At 44.0% G+C, this 24,046-nt stretch overlaps 1 protein-coding gene across 2 annotated transcripts in view; it reads left to right on the top strand.

Annotated features, from left to right (window-relative positions):
* hltf (helicase-like transcription factor) overlaps positions 1–24,046 on the top strand; it is a 73,985-nt gene that overhangs the window by 777 nt on the left and 49,162 nt on the right. Inside the window, exons 2-11 of one of the 2 annotated variants that reach the window (XM_087993327.1) lie at positions 777–1,005; positions 3,379–3,545; positions 5,968–6,101; positions 8,744–8,844; positions 9,974–10,048; positions 13,893–14,084; positions 17,159–17,257; positions 19,139–19,226; positions 20,478–20,571; positions 23,693–23,772. In XM_087993327.1, the coding sequence (XP_087849453.1) occupies positions 778–1,005; positions 3,379–3,545; positions 5,968–6,101; positions 8,744–8,844; positions 9,974–10,048; positions 13,893–14,084; positions 17,159–17,257; positions 19,139–19,226; positions 20,478–20,571; positions 23,693–23,772 (1,258 nt within the window). In that variant the 5' untranslated portion in view covers position 777. Of the gene's footprint in view, positions 1–776; positions 1,006–3,378; positions 3,546–5,967; positions 6,102–8,731; positions 8,845–9,973; positions 10,049–13,892; positions 14,085–17,158; positions 17,258–19,138; positions 19,227–20,477; positions 20,572–23,692; positions 23,773–24,046 lie in introns of both variants that reach the window. The other variant, XM_043702688.2, reaches the window with a different exon arrangement.

Genomic DNA, 24,046 nt, shown 5'->3' with positions numbered 1-24,046 from the left:
TCCGTGCCCAGGTATACGAGGGACAAGTAAGACTGCCTGGCTAAAGGGGTTTTATCTGCAGGATATCATGCTATATCAAAATAAGGGCTGTGCAATCTTTGTAACTCTTCTGCATGCTAAATTCTACATGCCATTATGGAGATGGATCACTGCTTTCTCTTTTCAGATACTGCCAGATCTATTGAGTTTCTCCAGCAATTTCTGTTTATTACATCTATGTGCTGATTGTGTTTTAATCCTGCTAGAGTGCGTGGGTGACGTTTTCTTACTTGAAGTGCTAATTTTGAACTGCTGAATTTCATCCCACCAGAAGTATTGCATAGATTTTTTTTCCCTCCCTTTGCTTTTTTCTTGGACAGTCAGAAGTCACATGACACCAGGTTTGCATGAAATCTCAAACTTTCGGAGCCCAGCAACGTTTATTTTTTCTCTTGTGAAATATAAAATGCTTTGTGCTTCCAGATGAAGTGGGACCTGGGACTAACTCTCATTGTCAGATTGGTACCATCATTTGCTGATTACAGTGCATCTTGAGAGATGTTATTTAATGAAGCATCATGCTCCAATAATGGGACAGTTAAAAAGTAAACTTGTGCTGGACTTTGTTTCTGTAATCTCGCAATAATCTTGTAATCTTCTGTCATTCTTAAGAACTGAGAGTTTGTGATGGGTGCAGCAACAAGAATTTGCTAGCCTTCATGGATGGATGAGTTTGAAGTTCTGAGAGTTTAAATATTGTTAAGGTTATAAAACATGGTTTTCTTTTGTTTCTGCAGCATGCTGTTCTGGCGCAACTGGTCTAGTTCCCAGTATTTGGGTGGACGATCTGCATCTCAGTTTTCGGATGGCAGCTTTCTTTTTGCTCCAGATCCTGAAGAATCATTATCTCAGATGATAAACCGCACGTTAACAGATGACACTGCGTCACCAGATGAAGATCTGGATTCTGTTTTATTTGGAAACCTACGTGGGAATGTGGTTGGGATGCGTTATTATACAGGAGTGGTAAGACTTGTCTTTCCAATCCGGTGTAGTATTAACTTGCTGCGTTTAAATCTTCAATTTGCCATGTCCACAATTACCTATTTATTATTGACTTAAACATAGAGAATAAAAAGCATAGTGCACCTCCCATACTAAAAAGACCTAAGTTGTTTCATGGGAATATTGTAAAGATACTGAGCAATTTTGGGGCAGATGACCAAAGTCAGAGCAGTAGATTTGAAGGAGTGTCTCAATGGATGAAAGTGAAGAAAGGTAGTGGGCAGGTCAGTGACGGAATTTCTGAATTTGGAACCGTGATAATTAAAGACACTTCCACCGAATGTGAAATTGAGGGGCAGAGGGACTCTGGTATACAGTGGTAGTGTCCTCATCTCTGGTTGAGGCGACCCAGGTTCAAGCCCCACAGGTTGCATTTTGAGTCCACACCAACCCTCCCATGTGCTGAATGGCCTGCTTCCATATTGTAGGGATACCACGATTGCTCCAGAACACTAACATGTCTGAGTAAGTTAATTAAAACAAAAGTATCATCAATTAAAATTTGGGGGTTCAAGAGGACCGAATTGGATGAGTGTTGTTATCTAAGGGTTGTGGGGTTGGAGTTGATGGTAGGGATAGAATGATGCCAGGTCACAGATGGATATTGAGAACCGGGAAAATAATTTTTCAGTGGAGGCATCGTTTGGTCCAAAGCCAGTGCTTCCTGGGGTAATGGATTAATAGGACTTTGTATGAATAAGGTCAAGGGTAGCAGAGTTTTGGACAAAATCAACTAGAATGTGAGAGGCCAGCTAGGAGTATGTTGGAAAATTCAAGACCAGGAGTAACCACAATGAAGAGGGAGTTAGCAGCACGAGAGTAGAAATGGGATCAAAGTCACATTTCACAGGTGGATGTAGGTGGTCCTAATGATTATGTGGACAAGTGGCTGAGATGAATTCAGGATGAATTCTGTCCAGCTGGATTGCACAATTTTTTTTAGTCTTGGGCACTTGCCAGGGAGAAGGATGGAACAAAGCAAGGGAGCAGAGTTTGTGGAGGGGACCAAAGAGGGTGGCTTCAGCCTTCCCAATATTTAACTGGAGTTCGTGAAAGACACTGCTTATTACTGACAGTATTCCAAATAAATTGAAGGTGTTGTGCCTTTGGAAAAGTCAATGGGCTCAGCAGTGCAGTTTAAAATCTACAGTTTATTGTTTGTGACCAATCTTGCTGATCTGATCTCTGCTTTGTATTCTTTGGAACAGGGTCTGTCTACCCTTTTTTTTTAAAGACCATGATCTATCCATTTACTTACCTTTGGTCCATACCTCTGACTTTTTATATCACCGTCTAAACATTCAATTCATATTCCTTAAATTTCTCCTGTTTGTTTGTGTGAGAAGAGTGGCGTGGGGGAGCAAGACAGGAAAATGCTTCCTGATTTTACACCTCACATTTTTACTGTGCTCCCTGTACTCCCTTCCCAGAGGGAATCGCCACTCTTTATCTACTCTTTAAAATTAAAAATCGCTTTATCATTTTTAAGCAGCTCGTATCCGCTTGCTCGCAACTTTGCTAAACTCTCAGAAATACAAACCGAGTTTGTGAATTGCCTTCCTAATTTAACTCAAGTGAAGTGTCGTTCTGGTTAATCTGCCTGGGCAGGTTTGTATCTTCCTGAGATAGTGTCTCAGTGTTTCTGATGAGGTCTGAGGATTGGTCTGATCATCTGAAGCACCATTTCCTTTACTTTTAAATTTCAACCACGTTGCAGTGAAAAGACCAGCATTTTTTTTATTAATTGATTACTTTTTTCTCTGTGTTCACTGAGAAGAATTGATCAGGACTTTGCTGTTCTGTGGAGCAAAGACATCTGATTAAAAACACTGAAACATCGATGAAGCACAATTCTTGTACATGAACTAAGCAGCCTCGATTTTATAATCAGCATTTCTTGTGAATGCTGCCCATGCCCCATGTAAATGGCTTACAGCCACTCACTAAAATAGGTTGATTGGAAAAATCTGGGTGGTGGAATTCTATTTCAAAACTATTAAGGAACGATGATGTGCAGGTACCGGTGTTGGATTGGGGTGGACAAGGTCACAAATCACACAACACCAGGTTATAGTCCTGCAGGTTTATTTGAAATCACAAACTTTCAGAGCGCTGCTCCTTCATGTCATGAGATGCCTTCATGACTTCATGTCATGAGATGCCACCTACTTCGGGAGCAGTTGGGACTTGAACCCTGGTCTCCTGGCCCCAAGGTAGGCGCACTACTACTAATCCTCAGAAGTCCTGGGACTTGCTTTGCAAGCAATGTGGTTAAGTGCTGGTAACTGTCCAAAACTGCCATTTCAGTAACACTTCTTTTAAACTTTGCGTTAGGTGAGCAACAATGAAATGGTTGCCCTTCAGCGAGAACCAAACAACCCATACGACAGAAATGCAGTCCAAGTAAATAATGTGAATGGTATTCAGGTGGGACATATCAAACGGGAACTGGCAGCTCCTCTGGCCTTTATCCTGGATAACAGACTTGCCAGAGTTGAAGGGTGAGTCAACATGTTCGGTTCTGAGCTATTGCAATGCCAAGAATTAAAAATCTCTCAACACCAGGATATAGTCCAACAAGTTTATTTGGAAGTACAGATACACAATCCTTTATCCGAAATCCTTGGGGCCAATTGTTTCTCGAAATTTTGAATTTTTCAGATTTCAGAATAAATGACATTTTCACAGTGAAATTTTAAAAAAAAAAGACCTAACAGCAGATGCACATGTGAATAGTACGAGTACTGAGACTCCGTTAACGCCTGCCCGTGCTGGGCCACGCTGCCACATCGTATCTTAGTGACGTGGTTTGAGTGGGTGTAGAGTTGGGTCACCTGTTCACATGCCAAAATGACATTCCAAACTCTACAAAAAAAATTTTGGATTTCGGATAAAGGATTGTGTATCTCTACAAGCTTACGGAGAGTTGCCCTTTTGTCAGTTAGCTAGTGGGGCAGAATCGTAGGACATAGAATTTACAGTAAAAGATCAAAGTGTCATACCACTGATGTGATGTGTTGAACGAACCTAGATTGCTGTTCAGTCTCTAATCACTTAGAATGGGTTGCAGGTTTCATTTATGTTAATTCCAGAGCTTCTTTCAAATTGCAGAACCAAGACAACGTTCAGTTTTATATACTTCGTGTCATCTTGGCTCAGACAATACATTAAAGGTGTGAGGTTGGAGTCTGTCTGTATCCCAATCTTGAGTCGGACTGGTTCTGTTTCCAAAGTAAGAGTTAATAAAATATCACAGACCGACTGCCTACAGATTGTGTGCTTTTTGAACAACATGGAATGTATCTGCAAATACAAATCCATAGTAATGCCAAATGACGTGTTTGAGTGAATGTTTTGCAAATTCTGGTTAATGTGCTGCATTGAGCTTGAAATGTTAGTTAGAACTTCTACTATCAAAGCTATGGAAGGAAGATGACTAATGTATGTTGCTTGATTTGGAACTTGTAGGTGCAGATAATTACTAAAGTAAGCAATTGTGATCCTCCACATGTGTGGTACACCAGCACGCTGCATTGTGAGTTATTAGATATTGGCAAGCCCAGGATTTGCAATTACAGGCTCGATATAAACTTCCTTTTTCACATATTTCCAGCTTGACTCCAATTGTTACCTTTCTTGCTTTTAGTCCAAAGGAAATGGGTTCTGGACTTTGCCATCTCATTGAGGCTGATCTCTGAGTTCAGGGTGTGCTGTACTGTTGTCGTGACTATACTTTGGGTGAAATCTTAAACCTGTTTGCTATTTTACATGGACATTTCAAGCTCCTATTTAAAGAGGATTGCTTTCTTGCACGGTACGGCCAATATTACTCCCTCAATTAACAACAGCAAAATGTAACTTGTCATTTATCACATATTTATGGAATCTTTCTGTGTCAGCTGTGATTTCCTGCATAACAGCTTTGACCAAACTTCATGAGTGCACCTTGTAAAATGCTTATGAACAGCTTGAGAAACATGCAAAGATGCTTTCTTTAAACAACGCAAAAATATTCCCCAAATATTTTCTTTCTGCTGCGTGCAATGACATGATAAACACGTGGTTTGAATCAGTGCTTCTGAGGAAGTCATTTGTCAACATTTCTTACACCTCTTTCTGCAGCAGCTACTGTAAGGTTAGTCAGCAGCCTCAGAAATGCAATGTTTTCGCCTTCCTTAGCAACCATCTATTGTGGCTCTCTGAGTAAAGCTGCTAATTCTGAGCGGCTTTGTTAATGAGGCCAAGGGGATGTAATTATGGGCAAAATCTACTGGAATTTAACAGGGAAGAGTTAAAGGGACAGGAAAAACATACAGCAAGGTCTCCCGGGGAGGGGGAGAAAAAGACCAAAGTGAAGGTTGCGGGGGGGGGGGGGGGGTGTTGGTGGAAGGGAAAAAGGATTCATAACTAATTGGTGGAATGATTATTTAAAATGCATCTATAAGAAAATTGACCTGCTTAAAACAGATTCCTGATTTGCTCTTTGTTCTTGTGCTGCCAGAGATCAATTTGAATTAATAAGTTGGTGTAGGTCAGAGACTGGCGGTAAAGAGCCTGAGGTAGCATTGTTTGGGTACCTAAAGAGAACAGGGGCTTGTGATTCAAGCAGGGCTCATTGTTCTCGATCAGGTTGAGAAACATTTGAGGTCTTATATTGCAGTGGTGGTTCGAGGAGACTAAGCATGACCTGACTGCACTGTGGCTGCACCATGTCATGCTAATGCCCCTTGCTCTTTAGGTACCAGGTCAGAAGTGAATCTAGTGATCTTTCGGAACTGTAACCGCAGCAATGGGTTTGCCAGCAGTTTTGCGTTTCTTTCCTCAAGTCTCGAAGCCTCTACACGGTTTCAGTTGTCCACCGTGCCAGAGTGGGAACAAGGAAGAGTGCTGCTGGAGAACTGTCTGTATTTCTTTCTCAAACAGGGTGGTTCCTTATGGTGCCAACAACGTGTTCACCATGCCAGTGCAACTTTCGTTCTGGGGTAGAGAAGAAAACCGTGACACTGTTCTGGAAAGGTTAAAGAGACACGGGTTTAAACTGGCACCTCCCACAAAAGGTAAATACAGATTAACCGATGTCGAGAGCCACTTTTTGTTTTTAAATTGAGAAAAAGAACATGTAGTTTAGCTATTTTGGGTTTGATGACATAACTCTTTGCCTTTTCCAATCTCACTGCCTTTAAAGTAGAGGGAGGTGATGGCCCAGTGACACTATCGCTAGGCTGTTCCTCTAGAGACCCAGATAACGTTCTGAGGACCCGGCTTTGAATCCTTCCACAGCAGATAACATCTGGAAGTAGGATTCTAATGATGACCGTGCATCCATTGTTGGTCGATGGAGAAACCCATCGGGTTCACTCACTTCCTTTTAGGAAAACAAACTGCCATCCTTCCCTGGTCTGGCCTACCTATGACTCCAGACCCACAGCAGTGTGGTTGACTCTTAACTACCCTCTGGGCAATTAAGGATGGATAATAAATGCTGGCCCAGCCAGTGAGGCCCTCATCCTCTGAATGAGTTTTTAAAAAGTACCGTTGGCAGCAAGCATTTAGTGTGGGGCAAGAGGACAGCATGCAAATGAGCTAATTTCGGTCAAAACACCGGCATCATGGATTCGATGAGAACTCTTTGCCCCGTAATGAAGACTCTTTTACCCCCTCTCAGTACTGCTTCCATTCACAGTGGAGTGCCTCCTATCACTAAGTCACATCTTGCTGTTATTTTGTACTCCTGGTCCCTTCTTCCTCTGATGTGGATGTGCTGGTGTAGGACTGGGATGGACAAAGAAGTCACATGCCACTGGTTCTGGGCGGCGTGGTGACTCAGTGGTTAGCACTGCTGCCTCACAGCACCAGCATCCCAGGTTCGAGTCCAGCCTCTGGCGACTGTCTGTGTGGAGTTTGCACATTCTCCCCGTGTCTGTGTGGATTTTCTCCAGCTGTTCCAGTTTCCTCCCACAGTCCAAAGATGTGCAGGTCAGGTGAATTGGCCACACTAAATTGCCCATAGTGTTAGGTGCAATAGTCAGAGGGAAATGGGTCTGGGTAGGTTACTCTTCGAAGGGTCGGTGTGGACTGGTTGGGCCGAACGGCCTGTTTCCACACTAGATAATCTAATCTAATATTCCCGAAGGTTTATTTGACATCACCAGCTTTTGCAACCTCGCTCCTTCATCAGATGACCTGGTGATGGGGCAGTGCTCCGGAGGCTTGTGATGTCAAATAAACCTGTTGGACAGCAGCCTGGTGTCATGTGACTACTGGCTTCTCCCTTGTTGCCCTAATTGTGTTTCTTAAGGTGGTATTTGCCTTCTGAGTTCCATCCACAGCCTTGTGCCTTTCATTCTTGACTAGGAAAAAAGAAAAAAACAAAGTACGTTTCTGAAGCATCTTTGAGGGTACCCAAAGTACTTTGCAGCCAGTGGAAGTAGTTTTTCAAGTCTGCCCCCTCTGATGTACGTTAGGAAATGTGCCAGCATTCGTGAGCAAAGGAGCTTTGCAGAAGCAGCAATTAATTAACTGAGCAAATGACTTGCTTCAAATGGATAAGTAATACACGTGACACTGTAGAAAATCCCTCTGGCCCTTCTTGGAAGAGTGCAATGGGATCTCTTGCTTCCCTTTCAAGAAGCACTGTAAAATATTCAAAGACCACATCCTCAGATTATACCATTTCCGAAGACAAGCCTTGAAAGGGTTCAGAAAGCATTTACAAGGATGTTGCCAGGATTGGAGGGTTTGAGTAGGCTGGGGCTGTTTTCCCTGGAGCGTCAGAGGCTGAGGGGGTGACCTTATAGAGGTTTACAAAATCATGAGGGGCATGGATAGGATAAATAGACAAGGTATGTTTCCCTGGGTTGGGGGAGTTCAGAACTAGAGGGTGAGAGGGAAAATATTTAAAAGGGACCTCAGGGGGCAACTTTCTCAGAGGGTGGTGCGTGTATAGAATGAGCTGCCAAAGGAAGTGGTGGAGGCTGGTACAATGACTATTTAAAAGGCATCTGGATGGGTATATGAATAGGAAGCGTTTAGTGGGATATGGGCCAAGCGCTAGAAAATGGGACTAGATTAATTTAGGATATCTGGTTGTCATGGACGAGTTGGACTCGCGTCAGATTCTGTGCTGTATGTCTCTGTTAATATGTCTCTGATAACTCTGTTTCTCTCTCTCTTTGGGCTGCCAGACCTGCTGAATTTCTCCAGCATTCGTCTCAGATTTCCAGCATGCTCTGTACTTTACCTCCCAACAATATGTTGTTTCCTCGGCACCATGCTGATGGATTGAGCTAGATTTTAGTCTCAGAGGCGACCATGTATTCGGCAATCGTCTTGACTCTTGCTTCCAATAAACCTTCATTGTGATTATTCCCGTACGTGGATCGGCCTTATCACTGGTTCGAGAAGCTTCAGCCATCTCGCTTGAACTTCCTTTCTACGTAACGTCCCATTCAATCCATCTTCCACCTTCAAAAGCACCCGGTCAGTCCCCTTCTGCAGTTTAGATCATTACTGCAGAGTGTGACCTCTGTTATATAACTGTGAGAGTGGCACTCGACTGAAGCAGTTTGTAAACCTGTACACTGTCATAAAACGTAAGTTGCAATATAATTGATAAAGCCGATGATACGGACACTGTTGTATTTGGTTGGTCTGAATCAGTCTCATTCATATAGCACTTTGGCTGGAGGTTCTCTTTTAGGTGGTGGGATTGCTGAGGCATGGTCTGGAATGGGATCAGCAAGACCGGGTCCCAGTTACAAAGCTCCTGTGCACACTGCTGTGCAGATGACAGTGGAACAGGTAAAGTATTTTGTTAACTCCTTAGCTAGTAATCATGATGTCGTAATTATGAGTAAGTCAGCTTTATAAGACAGTACCAGGGTTTAGCAGATGCATTGTGCAGTGGGCTGTTGAGTTCAATAGACTCTGGGTGTATGGTTCCTCAGGCACAGGGTACCTTGGTGCTTTGATCAATCCTTGTGTTCCTGGATAATAAGTGTCAGTAAGTTTTCTGCACCCTTAAACTTGAGAGGGCGCAGAAAAGATTTACAAGGATGTTGCCAGGGTTGGAGGGTTCAGTTCTAGAGAGAGAGTGAATAGGCAGGGGCTATTTTCTCTGGAGCATTGGAAGCTAGGGGTGACCATATAGAAGTTTTTATAACATTATGAACGGCATGGATAGGATGAATAGCCAAGGCCTTTGTCCCACAGTAGAGGAATCCAAAACTGGAGCGGCATAGGTTTAAGGGTGAGAGCGGAAAGATCTAAAAGGGATCCAAAGGGCAACTTTTTTACAGAGGATGGTGTGTGTATGGAATGAATTGCCAGAGGAAGTGGTGGAGGCTGGTACAATGACAACATTTAAAAGGCATCTGGATAGGTATGTGACTATGAAGAGATTAGAGGGATATGGGCCAAATGCTGGCAAATGGGACTAGATGAATTTAGAATATCTGGTTGGCATGGACGAGTTGGATCAAATGGTCTGTTTCCATTGCTGTACATCTCTGATGTCCTCGTCCCCAGCTCGGTATTAATGGCCCCTTTACGCCAAGGGTCCAAGGATAAAATAGATACTTGGTAAAATTTGAGAACCAAGGTCTCTTTTTCTACCTTCAGTTGATCTTGTGTGACATAGAACCACGGAAAATAGGAGCAGGAGTAGGCCATTCAGCCCTTCGGGCCTGCTCCACCATCCAGTAAGATCCTGGCTGATCATCCAACTCAGTTCCCTGTTCCCACTTTCTTCCCGAACCCTTTGATTCTTTTAGCCTGAAAAAATTTAGATTAAATTTAAACTTAAAGATTATAGTTTATATTTCATAGCTTTCTGTACTTGTACAAGTGTCAAAAGTAGTACAGTTCTATCCCTATTGAAGCTAGTTTGCTTTTCTCTCAGAAGTGCAATGACAGATTTTTATTCTTGCAGCTCAAGAATGAATTTGACAAAATATTTGAAGATCTGAAAGAACATGACAAGACTCGGGAAATGGAACCAGCTAAGGTCAGATACACGAGTATTGCACTGTTGCTTTTGGACAAAATTACGAGTCCGAGATGGTCAACAGATGAGCTAACAGGGAATTCGGGAATGAGCAGCATGTCAACAGTGATGTTAGGTTCTGGAGTTACAGGATTTTAACCCAAAGTGAAGGAATATTCATTGCATTTCCAAGTCAGGATAGAGGGGAATGTGCAGGTGTTCCCATGTCTCGTTCCTCAGGCACAGGGTACCTTGGTGCTTTGATCACTAGTCTCGTTCTTCTAGATGGTTGTGGTGTGGGTTTGGAAGATTTCACAGAATAGAATCCCTACAGTGTGGAAACAGGCCCTTTGGCCCAACACTAACCTTCTAAAGAACCAGACCTGTTCCCCTACCTTATTACTCTACATGTACCCCTGACTACACATCCCTGAACACTGTGGGTAATTTAGCTCTGGAAACTGGAGCACCCGGAGGGAACCCATGCAGACACTAGGAGAACGTGCAAACTCCACATAGACAGTAGCTCGAGGCTGGAATCGAGCCCGGGTCCCTGATGCTATGAGGCAGCGGTGCTAACCACTGGGCCACCGTGCCACCTCATGCCTTAGGTTCTGCCTGAGGAGCTTTGATGAGTTATTGCAGTGCATCTTGTAGATGGTACGTACTGCTGCTACTGTGTTTCCTGACTCACTGGGGTAACGTGTTGTAAATTGAACCCCATTATACCCATGGTCATCACAACAACTAAAGATTTTAAGAGAAATGTGCAAAATACCCAAACTAGCTGATTTTCAGATTGAGGATGGTTGAAAGCATGGACCAGGCCTCTGTATTTAACAGGAAATGATTATTTATTACAAATCATCAGATTCTAACTGTAGGTAAGCAATTAAACTAAAGTAAGCAAACTCTACCAATCAAAACTGTAAATCCCTAATAAACTTCCCCTTTTCACATACACCGACACAGGGCAGAGGGAAAACAGGGAAAGCATGTCTGTAGTCTTTGTTCACAAAATCTGTTGGAGTTGATTCTTCTTAATCTGAAGCTTTCGCCTTGAACTTTCTTTTTCCAAATATCTCCACCGGTTTGCAAGCGACACAGAGTGGCTGCCTCTCACGTATCCGTTCAATGTCCCAACTGAGTTGACGGAAAAGCAGACTGGCCTTCTTCAGGTTTAGTGTCTTCCTGCAGAGAACTCAATGTGTTTTTGGCTGCTGCACATCTTCTGATCTGACGAAACCTCTCTCTGTCCTCTTCATAGCACAAGCTATTCAGCTAAATGGCACCCTTGTTGTTGGTAGCCAGAGGATGTTTGTCATTCGTTTGTGGACTAAACACCAATTACCAATCAGCTTCACTTGTAAGCGACTCTAGGGCTCCAGTTTGTCTGCATGTTGCTGGAAGCCACCGGGTTCATAAAAGGTTTCAAATGCCTTGCGTTAAACCATGCAGCCATCTTTGTAAATCTCTGGGTTTCAAACCGGTTCTTTCTCATTTCAGTCCGCAATTTAAAAGAACAGCACAAAAATTAAAAGACATGACCTTGACATGTTTGTCAGTGGCGCAAGAATTGAATTTCTATGGTGCATCTTGTAGATAGTCTTACTGAGTGTCGGTAGTGGAATGACTAGATGCTTGTGGATGCTTTGCCAGTCACGTCAGCTGCTTTGACCTGCATGGTGTCAAGCTTCTTGCATGTTGTTGGAACTGCACCCATGCAGACCAATGGAGAGAGTTCCATTCTACTCCTGACTTGGAGATGATTGTCAGGCCCTGGGGAATCAGGAAATGAATTACTTGGTGTAGGTTTCCTTGCCTTGGACCTGTGGTTGTAACTACTGTGTATTTATATGGCTGGTCCAGTTCAATTTCTGGTCAGTGGTACCGTTGGTTGGGTGTTCAGTAGTGATAAAGCTATTCAATGTCAAAGGGGTGATGGCTAAATTTTCTCCACAAAGCCCTGCCTACCATCTGGAGGGCGGAAGGCAGGTGTGTGATGGGTGGATGGGTGCAGCCCCAACAACACTCTAGAAGCTCGATACCATCCAGGATAAAGCCCGCTTAATTCGCATCACATCCCACAAGCACTCAGTCCTTCCACCACCAACACTCAGTAGGAGCAGTATGCAGCATCTACAGGATGTGCCGTAGAAATTCATCCAAAGGCTCCTCAGACAGTACTTTCTAAATCCACAAGCATCTAGAAGGACAAGCCAGCAATATAGGGGAGCGCCACCACCAGCAAGTTCCTCTTCCAAGCCATTCTCTATCCTGACTTGGCAATGTGTCACAGTGCCTTTAGTGTCAAAGGTTTAAAATCCTGAAATTCTCACATTTTGAGTCTACCTGCAGCACATGGATTGTGGTCGCTCGAGAAGACAGCTCACCACCACCACCTCAGGGGGAGCTAGGAATGGGTGAGAAATGTTGCCACATCCCATGAGTCAATTAAAAATGATGTAGACCTGGCTTTAACCTGTCATCTGACAGGCAGCACCAGCAACAGAGTTTTACATGAAGTACAGCAACACAATATTTATGTAGATTATGATTTGGGGTATAAATTAATGACTTTGTTATTTGGAGACTAGGGTTGAGTCTGACACCTTCTTGACTTTTGTTGATGGATTTTAAGATTGAAAACTGCAAGTCCTGTAGGTAGGTGGCTGCAGACCTGAGAAGGGGATGATACATTAGTAAGTTTCTGAACTCTCCACCCGACTGAACTAGAAGACACTAAACTGATTTTGCTCCTGGTAATTGGCTTGTCTTTTCATGGAGGAAGAATGTTTAGGTAAGATCGTGCAGAGAGTTCACAATCATACAATACAGAAGAGGCCATTTGGCCCATCAAGTCTGTACTGCTAAAACTGCACTAATTTTACAATTTCCCACTAGTTCTAATTGTGGCATACAAAATTCTCCTTTTGTGTAGGTCGTTCTGCTATAATATGACAGTTGTGTTCCTCTGCAAACTTGGGCTGTGAAAGTTGTGCTGTACGAGATCGCTAATAGAAAATTGCAATACCTGTTCGGTAGAAAGTTTGCATTATCCAAACAGCTTCCACAATTTGTCAGTCGTGTTATAGCCAGTTCGCACTGATGAGACATGCATTATAGCAGAACGGCCTGTCGTTTGTCTTTGGGATTCTTGCACTTGCTATTTTCAGCCAATGTTTGATTTCCCATGTGGACATATTAGGACCCATTTTACAGTCAACGCAGGGAGTGTTTGGCGGAAATTTGCAGAATCACTCGGGCACCTTTTCTATCTGTGCAGTGTGGAAAACTGGATGCAAGGGTCCTGTGACTTCCTCAGGAAGTGCTGCTGACTTTGACCGCCCTCTGAACGGATTCAGCATCTTGAGTGGCCGGGAGTTTTGAATGTTTGGGGCTGCAAGTGTGAGTTAGTGCTTCAAGAGTCACAAAGGTATCCTTGAGCGGCATGGTGGCTCTCCGTGCTTAGCGCTGCTAACTCACAGTACGAGGGACCCGGGTCCATTTCCAGCCTCTGGTGACTGTATGCAAGCTCCACAGACATTCTCCCCGTGTCTGCTTGAGTTTCGTCCGGATGCTCCGGTTTCCTCCTGCAGTCCAAAGATGTGCAGGTGAGGTGAATTGGCCATACTAAATTGCCCGTAGTTTTCAGGGATGTGTAAGTTAGGTGCATTCGTCAGGGGTAAATATGGAATAATAGAGTAGGGGAATGGGCCTGGGTGGGTTACTCTTCTGAGGGTCAGTGTGGACTTGTTGGGCCGAAGGGCCTGTTTCCACACTGTAGGGGTTCTCTGATTCTCTCTCCTGACCCACTGATAGGTTCTTTGTTACAATTCCAACGACTTGCTTTTTGTGTTGCCAGGCTGTTTGCACTCCCTTGCTCCCTCACCAGAAGCAGGCCCTGGCTTGGATGGTACTGCGAGAGAATAATGCAGACCTGCCTCCATTCTGGGAGCAGAGGAACGGCATGTATTATAACCTGCTGACAAATTTCGCAGAGAAGGAGAGACCCGAAAATGTTCGTGGAGGAATCCTGGCTGACGACATGGGCTTGGTAACTATAGCTTTGTCAATATAACTTGTGGGCCTGCAAGGTTTTTAGTTATTATCCTGTACATCACGTACCAAAGAAAAGCAACAGACAGCTCCCCCGGTTGACAGAAGGCCTCGGAACGGAACACCTCATCTTCCGCCTTGGAATGCTTCAACCCCAGAGCATCAATGGGGACTTCACCAGTTTCCTCATTTTCGCTCCCCCCCACCTTACCTCAGTTCCAACCTTCCAGCTCAGCACTGTCCTCATGACCTGTCCTACCTGCCAATCTCCCTTCCCACCTCTCCGTTCCACCCTCCCCTCTGACCTATCACCTCCATCCCCACCCCCATTCACCCATTGTACTCATTGATACCTTCTCCCCAGCCCTACCCCAACTTATCCCTCCACCCTGGAGGATCCCGTCCTCTCTTCCTGATGAAGGGCTTTTACCCAAAACGTCAATTTTTCCTGCTCCTCGGATGCTGCCTGACCTGCTGTGCTTTCCAGCGCAACTTTAATCTAAATTCTGGTTTCCAGCATCTGCAGTCCTCACATCCCCACAGGGAAGGAGAGACCCACCACTGTCAGAACTGGGGAAGGAAACAAATGAGAAAGCTGTCGAAAGATTGGAGGGAGGGTGACTCTATACTGAATAGGGAGAAATAAGAACTCATGATTTTCTGTAGGAAGTGAGGATCTCTCCTCAACCAGGAACAGCTGTCCCTGTAAGGCAAGGGAAAATCGCTTGTCTTCCTCTAAAGAGGAGTGGAAGCACTCTGCTTTGAAATTAATTCCACAAACACAGAAACAGGATTAGCTACTCAGTCCCTCCCAGCCTTCTGTGCAATCTGGTGAGATCACGACCAATCTGGTTTTTGGCTCCATTTACGATCTCTGGCCTCGTTCTTTAAAGCCATTGCCGAACAATAATCAATCGATTTCCGGGGACAAGGTGATGGCCTGGTGGGATTCTCTCTGGACTGATAATTCTGAGACCCAGGTAAATTTCTGGCACCTGGATTTGAATCCTACCACGGTAAATAGTGCAATTTGAATTCAGTAAGAATCTGGAACTAAGAGTCAAGTGAAGACCATGAGTCGATTGTGATTATTGGAAAAGCCAGACTGATTCACTAATGTCCTTTAGGGAAGATAACTGCTATCCTTGCCTGGTCTGACCTGCATGTGACTCCAGACTCTCAGCAATGTGGTTGACTCTTGATTGCCCTCTGGGCAGTATAGCATTTTTAATAAATTACTGAAGGTATGTGGTCATTGCTGGCTGGGCCCAGCAGTTATTGCCCATCCTTAGTTGCCCCTTGAAGGTGGTGGTGAGCTGCCTTCTTGAGCTGCTGCAGTCCACCTGATGTGGGTTGACCCACAATGCTTTTAGGGAGAGGATCGTGACCCAGCATCAGGGAAGGAACAGCAATGTATTTCCAAGCCAGTATGGTGAGTGGCTTGGAGGGGAACTTGCAGGTGGTGGGGTGGTCCCATGTCCTGAAATGTTTCTGACGTTAATTGACTTTGCCGTGCCTTTTTAAAATAGAAACTAATTCCTTTATGTGGGAAAATACAGAATGAAAAGGTGTAATCTTAAAAATAGAACCAGGCCAGTCATGAATGAAGTGAAAAAGAACTTAATCACTTTTAGCTTAATGGAATTGTAGAACTCGGTCTCAAAAATACACCATTGACGTTCAATCAGTTGAAAAACTGTTTGAAAAACATCATTCACAAGATGAGGCCACCATTGCATAGCTACCAACTATTGCCAGTCCCTAATTGCCCAGAGGGATTCTGTCAATGTCTTTTGACGGAATCACTGTCTAAATTTGTGAAGGTTATTTTTAGTATCAGTAAATGCTTCTAGTTTTCTGTCAAGCGGAATTAGAGTAATTTTTAGTTTCCACAAAATGAGTTAAATGGATACCATTAGTTAGCTTCTTTGAATGGCTTTCTTCACAGATGTTTCATTTGTGAAACTTTCAAGATGCCTGTTAAGACATCCAAGTTTCTTAGGGGGCTTGGTAGGATAGTTGTGGAAAGGTGGTTTTCCCCTTGTGGCAGAGTTGAGCTCCAGAGGGCACCATCTCGGAGGAAGAGGCCATGTATTTGAGAGAGAGAGAGACAAGGAGGAATTTCTCCTCTGAGGTTAGTGAATCAGTGGAACTCTTTATCACAGAGGGCTGTTCAAGGCTGAGATAGACAGATTATTAAGGGGTTTGAGGGTTATGGGGAAAGGGCAAGAAAGTAGAGATGAGAATTATCAAATAAGCCATGATCGTGTTGAATGGTGGAACAGACTTGATGGGCTGAATGGTCTACTTCTGTTCCAGTGTCTTATGGTCTTTAGCTCCATCTTCAATGGAAGATTGGGCTAAAGTTTTAAATGATTTGACAAACATAATCTCAGCCTTATTACATGTTAACACCGCAGTGAAAGATAGGAATTGCCAGAAGAAGAAAGATCCATCTAGTTTGTTTCTTATTATCTGGGCAGTCACATGGGCCATTGGTACTGGAATTATTGAGTTTGGATGCTTCGGTCTCTAGAAGGAAGTCGTTGATAATACACAGTTCAAGAACGTGATTGTGATAGTGATTAGTTGAAAAGAGATTGAGCTGGTCAAAAAGGAAGCAACTGGGCAGTCCGCCAGTGTCCTCTCTTTGGATGAGGTTGTGTAAAGCCATTAATAACCTGGGATGTACCAGGTAAACAGGCTGCAGTGAACCAGCCTTTAAGAAGCAACGTTGACCAGCAATGGTAAAGAGGCCATTCAGTGGAACAAACAGGCTTCATGTCACCAAAGCAATTGGATGAAATATTGCAAGCAACCTGAATATCTGGTGGGACTGAATCAGTTCTAAAATGTACATGTCAGCCTCAAGCTCTGATATGGTTTCTTCTGCCCCTGTTGGGTGAGGCTATTTCCTTTTTGTATCCCTGAACAGGGAGAAGAGTTGGAAAGCAGCGTAGTCACTATCTTTTGATTCATGGCTGCAGTTTGTTCATGTTTGGGAGAAATAACTTTAATTACAAGTTTCCGTGTCTCATTGTAAAGTGATTTTTCTGTTTTGCATTTTCCTAGGGAAAGACCCTGTCGACTATTGCTGTAATCCTTACAAATTTTCACCAGGGAAAACCACTCCCCACGGAAAAGTTCACACCGGGGCCAGTGATGGAAGAGGTAAGAGTTAAGAGATGCCATATCATTCGGGAATTTTTTTTTCGTGGAGTAGAATATTGCTTCTTTTTGCATGAATAGTTTAGATGAATATCATTAAATCGTGGTCAAGGCTATAAACTGCCAAACAGATTTATTAAACAATAAATGGATCAGTGAACATTGGAGCACTGTAGATTCTGCTTCATATATCTTCTGGCCTTGTGGAATGGCAGTGGGATAGGTCAGTGCACTGAGGTAAACGTTTTTTCCACTGATTTGTTCCCTGCAGTGGATCAGCTGCTTATCGCAGTTGGTGGTTTTCTGTCACTGTGTTCACCTCTTTCGGTTGTAATCCGAGCTGGGAGTGAGAGAGATGTTCTGATCCGTGTCCCATCTTTCAGCAAGCAAGGCTGGGATGGGCCTCCTGGGACTGAGTGTGATGAGTACTCCTTGGTATCCAAAGCTTCTATACCTTCCCACTAAAGCCTTGGACTTGACTGCTGATATTGTGTGACCTAACTCTCAGAAGTGTCGAGTTGCTGCTACCTGAAACCCAGTCCACCTGTGCTAATCCTCCCCATTCCTGCCCCATACTGCTACCCCCTCCTGCCCTGGTGGGGTTAGGAAACTGGAAGACAGAGGCACAGACGGAATGAGAGAAATGCAGAGAGCAAAACCACTGACCTGGGGTGGTTTAACATCTTCCAAATTGTAGGAAACAGGATTTTAAGGTCTATAAAAGGCATAGATAAGGTAGAGAACCAACAGCTTTTCCGCATGGTGGGGGAATCTTAAAACTAGAGGCCATAGATTTAAGGTGGGAGCGGGGAGATACAAAGAGTCCAGGGGGGCAATGTTTTCACATAGATGGTGGTGAGTGTCTGAAATAGTGGTGGAGGCGAGTACAATTTTGTCACTCAAACATTTGGACAGGTAACTGGATGGGTTTGGTATGGGGAGAGATATGGACTAAATGCAGGCAAGTGGGACAGTTTAATTGTGAAAACTGGGCTCATGGACAGGTTGGGCTGAAGGGTCTGTTTCGATGTTGGAAACCTCTATGACTCTATCATTACCATTGCCATGATTGCTGTCCTGTGGTTAACACAGCAGGAGATCCTTATGTAACAAAACTGGAAAAGTTGTTCAGCGCACTGTGCATTTTGTTGGCTACACCTCATGAATATGTCCCTCTGTTCAAACAGTTTGGACATCCCCACCCTATGGCCCATTTATAACTCATTAAACTGTCTAACCCCTTTTCTTATGATGGGCTTCCTTTGACTTGCGCCATGTTTTGCATATTGGCCCTGGCCAGTGACAGGGTTAATGATACAAATCCACTGCCCTCACACCTGCCTTTTATAAACAGATGGACTAATAGCCACTTTTCCAAGTTACCAATTTTCCAAAATTCCTGATGAAAGGCTTTTGCCCCAACATCGATATTCCTGCTCCTCGGATGCTGCCTGACCTGCTGTGCTTTTCCAGCACCGTGCACTTGAGATCTCCAGCATCTGCAGTCCTCACTTTTGCCTGCTTTTCCAAGTTAGCCAGTCCTGTATACTTACAGGCCATCGTGATCAAAGAATGCAGCATGGCCACCACTTACGTGGAGATGGGCTGGATCAACAGTGGACTGTGGCAAACTCTGCAATGTCTGCACTGTTGCCTGTCAGTGGTGTTGCCTGTCCCGAGAAGTTAATTCAGCGGCGACGCACGCTCAGTCCCTCTACCCACCTCCCAGGTGGTCCCACCTTGGTTGCTCCTGCTGCCCAGTATTCTCCAGCCATCACATCTCTCTTGCTTTTCCTCCCAGATCTGAGTAATTGATGCATTTTGATGGTACAGGGATAAATTAAATAAATAAATGCTGAACTGCTTTCTACCTTCTAACTCTAGGAACCATCTGGCTTTGCTGATGCTTTGGGGAAATCTTCTGCACGTAAAGCTAACGAGGAACTATCCAATACTTTCAAAATGCAAACAGGTAAATGCATTGTGTTTACCGTAGTAATGAAGGATAGTTTCTTGAAGTTGTTAGGAGTTATTAGCGTTGGAGGCATGCTTTCTACTTGGCGTCTTTGGTTCTTGTTATAAATTCTCCATGATAGTCAGACGTTTTAAAAAATAATGTTGAGTAGAGACACCATGAGTTCTGTTCTGTTGCCACACAAGATACCTCTGGCCCTCAGGCTGTAAAAGTTTGTGTTTTTTTTTTTGGCTGTGTGCCAAAAGTTAGGATCCTGTGACCTGTGTACTACAGTATCACGATGGGTATCTGGGAGTGATTGGAATGCTATAGTCAGACTACTGATGAACCACAGAAATTCCGTTGTGTTGTTCTTGGTTATTAGCCAGTGTCATTTAGTCTGTGTTTGTTTGTTTCTTGAATTTGAATTTATTTATTGTCACGTGTACCGAGGCACAGTGAAAAGCTTTGTCTTGCGAGCAATACAGGCAGATCACAGAGTTAAGTAGCATCAATAAGTAAATAATAGGTAAACAGCAGCAAAAACAAAAACACAGGTACAGGCGAATGTTAAGAGTTTGTGAGTCCATTCAATATTCTAACAACAGTAGGGTAGAAACTGTTATGAAATTGGCTAGTATGTGTGTTCAGGCTTCTGTACCTTCTCCCTGATGGTAGAGGTTGTAGAAAAACATTGCCAGGGTGAGATGGATCTTTGAGAATGCCAGTGGCCTTTCCTTGACAGCGGGCCTGGTAGATGGATTCTGTAGATGGGAGGTTGGCCTTTGTGATTGTCCAGGCCGAGTTCACGTTTAAAGGTAGTTGTTTTGGGGGAAAAAAAAGGTACCCGTTAATCTGATTGGACAGTCATGGAGGTTATTGACCATTGGTCCATTGACCAGCTGGCGAGGAACTTGTGTTGACTTCGACCGCCATATTTATAGAAGAAAGCGAAAGGCTTTCTCAGGACTGGGTGTTTTTGAGTGCCATATTGGGAGTAGTTTCTCTTTTTGACTCCAGTACTGCGGAATGCTCTGAGGATGTGAGTAAGTTTATTTGAGAAGCTTGTGAACGTGGGGTTTGGGTAGATGTTGTGCAGTGTGTCTGTCTGCCTTACTGGACTGGAATTACATAGCGATACACTTCAGCACCAGACAGGAGTGTCTCGATTGTAGGAGAGTCCCACCTCTGTGCAATTTGCCAGTGCAGTCCATTTCTACCTGAGATTGTTCAATATCTGTTCCCTTTCATCATCACCGAATAATGTAGGTGCTGACAACAGGAACAAGGCCACTGTAATCGATACCACAGGAAGCATTACTTCGTCAGGATCCAAACCCCACACATCTTCATATCCCAAAAGGTAATGGACTGTCAAATTAACCTGCATCCTTGCTTCTTGTTACTACTTTCTGTATTTGTAGTTATTTGCATAATTTTAAGCAATTAATTTTTATGCTTCACGGTCCTCTGTGCCAGCTTAGTAGTCCTTTATAAACTAATTGCTGTAGGTGTACTGGACGATGTACAATTCTGTTAAGCCTTGACATCATATGAATGCTGGCATTCTGAAGAAGTGTCGTACTGGACTTGAAAGCTTTTAACTTTGTTTCTCTCTCCACAGATACTGTCAGACCTGCTGAGTTTTTCCAACAATTTGTGCTTTTAGTTCTGTCCAAGCCATCGTGTGCTGAAGCCACCAAGTGATTTTTGTCCAGATTCATTGGAATGTGGAAGAATGAGGTGACCTTAATGAAACACGCAGGGGTTTTAGGGGACCAGACAGGGTGGGTGTGGAGAGATTGTTCCCCCCCCCCCCCCCCTCCTGGGAGAGTCTCAGACCAGCGGGCATCATCTCGGACCAAGAGTTTGAGTATTCAAGACCAGACCTGAGGTACTTCCTCTCTCTGAGGATAGTGACTCTGTAGGATTCTTTACCACAGGGCTGGGTCATTAAGTATATTCAAAGGAGACAGATGTTTAATCAGTGAGGCAATCAACAATAAAAGGGAAAAGGCAGGAAAGTATGGTGGAGGATGATCAGATCAGCCATAGTCACTTTGAATTCTCTCATTGAGGTTGGACGACATGGTGGCTCGGTGATTAGCATTGCTGCCTCACAGCGCCAGGGACCCGGGATTAATTCCAGCCTCGGGCGACTATCTCTGGAGTTTGTCTGTTGCCCATGTGTCTGCTCCAATTTCATCCCACAGTCCAGAGATGTGCTGATTAAGTGGATTGGCTGTGGGAAATTGCCCATAGAGTCCAGGGACCTGCAGGTTAGGTGGGTTAGCTATGGGAAATGCAGGGCTACGGGGATCGGGTAGCGGGGTGAGTCTGAGTGGGATGCTCTTCGGAAGGTCAGTGTTGACTTGATGGGGCAAATGGCCTGCTTTCACACTGTAGGGATTCTATGATTCCATGAATTCAATAAAAATGTGTGGCAGAGCAGAGTCTATGGGCTAAATGGCCTACTTGTCCTACGTTTCAAGGGGAGAGGTAAAAAGTTTAAGGCGATATATGTGGCAAGTACTTTACACAGAGGGTGGTAGGTGCCTGGAACGCGTTGCCAGCAGAGGTGGTAGGGGCAGGCAGAGTAAATTAATTTAAGATGTGTCTGGACAGATGCATGAGTAGGTGGGAAGCAAAGGGATACCGATGCTTAAGAATTCGGTGACAGGTTTAGACAGTGGATTTGGATCAGCTCAGGCTTAGAGGGCCAAAGGCCCTGTTCTTGGGCTGTAAATTTTCTTTGTTCTTTGTCTCATGCTGTTCAGGCTGTCACTCACATGCCTACTAATGTGGAGCTATTTCAACAGATACCCCAAAAGCATCTGAAATTCAGAGCAAAGCAGAAAGGAGGCATTTACACTGTGCCCTGCTGATTAGTACTTCAGTTCTCTTCCACCCTGGATACTCTGCAACATGTCATGTTCATGATATGTTTTCTTCAGTGTTAGAAAGCTGCTGACCCTCCGCTTGGGTTACCATTTTCCCTTCTGACTCTGAAGGTTGTGTGCTTCAGTTCCCATTCCAGGGGGTTGAGCACTAAACCCAGGATGGTATTCCCAATGCAGAGCAGGGGGGTTGCTACATTGTCAGAACTACCAGCTCTTGGTTGCAATGCTTCAAGGCCAAGTGTATTTTTTAATTATTTGTTCACAGGATGTGGGTGCCGCTGGCTGGTCGAGCATTTATTGCCTATCCCTAATTCCCCAGAGGGCAGTAAGAGTCTGCCACATTGTTCTGGAGTCACGTGTGGGTCAGACCAGATAACGCTGACAGATTTCTCCCTCCCTGAAGGACATCAGTGAACCCAATGGGTTTTTCCAGCAATGATAATCGTTGCCATGAGGCTAGATTATTCTAGATTTTTATTGAATTCCAATTTTGTTCTCTGTTATGATGGGATTTGAACTCTCTTACCAGAACATGAACCTAGGTTTCTGTAAAATCACCAACCCAGTGAAATTATCATCTCCCCTTTACCTTGCGTGAGTGAGTACCGAAAATCCCACGGTTTTGACATAGGTCAGAGAAATTTTTCTGGTGTCCTGGCTGAGCCTGATCCCTCAACCCAACACTTTGAAATAAGATTTTATCAATTATTGTCTTGCTGTGCAGAAAGCACAATTTTTTTTTTAACATTGCAACAATACCTACTCTCTCTTTGAAACTACAGCCCAGGCTATAAAAGGACAGGATCTGAGTACATGGAATGTGCTGTGTATATAAATGCACCTCTCAGGTTTTCTTTTCATGCTGTGGTGGTTTCTGAATTTATTTTGCTTCTTTTCTCCCGCTTTTACCTTTTACTCAAAGCTTGTGAGAAGATTTGTAGCTCGTTGTTGCGGTTCTGGTCGTCGAGCTGGGAATTTGTGTTGCAGATGTTTCGTCCCCAGTCTAGGTGACATCCTCAGTGCTTGGGAGCCTCCTGTGAAGCGCTTCTGTGATCTTTCCTCCGGCATTTATAGTGGTTTGAATCTGCCGCTTCCGGTTGTCAGTTCCAGCTGTCCGCTGCAGTGGTCGGTATATTGGGTCCAGGTCGATGTGCTTATTGATTGAATCTGTGGATGAGTGCCATGCCTCGAGGAATTCCCTGGCTGTTCTCTGTTTGGCTTGTCCTATAATAGTAGTATTGTCCCACAAGCAACATGAATTCGACTGGGACAACACTACTATTATAGGACAAGCCAAACAGAGAACAGCCAGGGGATTTCTCGAGGCATGGAACTCATCCACAGATTCAATCAATAAGCACATCGACCTGGACCCAATATACCGACCACTGCAGCGGACAGCTGGAACTGACAACCGGAAGCGGCAGATTCAAACCACTATAAATGCCGGAGGAAAGATCACAGAAGCGCTTCACAGGAGGATCCCAAGCACTGAGGATGTCACCGAGACAGGGGACGAAATGTCTGCACCACAAATTTACCTTTTTATTTACACTTTACCAACTAGAATGGTGTTTTGTGCAGGAAAAAAACAGAAAACGTTAAATACACGTACAGCAGCGATTCGGAAAAGGATGAAGAATGTATCTCCACAAAAAAGAAAGGTAAGTCTGTGACTGATGATCCGTTTCGTTCGCTAAATCTATCGGTACAGTTTACCCAATCCAAAACGATTTAACCAACGTGAACAACATATAATTTGATCACTTTGTTGTGAAGAGTGGGGTTATGCAGTCTGTGGATTATTGGTTCCTGTTGTAGGTTTTTATTCCCACTTTCTGCAATGTATTAGGTTTATGCTCAGCATCAGTAATCTGAGGTAATTCTAACAACGGAGTATATCCAATTTTTTCTTGTTTCAAAGTACACTACAGCAGC

Source organism: Chiloscyllium plagiosum, unplaced genomic scaffold (assembly GCF_037043375.1).
Source record: "Chiloscyllium plagiosum isolate Xiang-an unplaced genomic scaffold, Cpla_swu_hap1 HiC_scaffold_13, whole genome shotgun sequence".
Taxonomy (NCBI): Eukaryota; Metazoa; Chordata; class Chondrichthyes; order Orectolobiformes; family Hemiscylliidae; genus Chiloscyllium; species Chiloscyllium plagiosum.
Note: the sequence above shows the minus strand (reverse complement) of the source record. Positions and strands in the feature narration are given on the sequence as shown.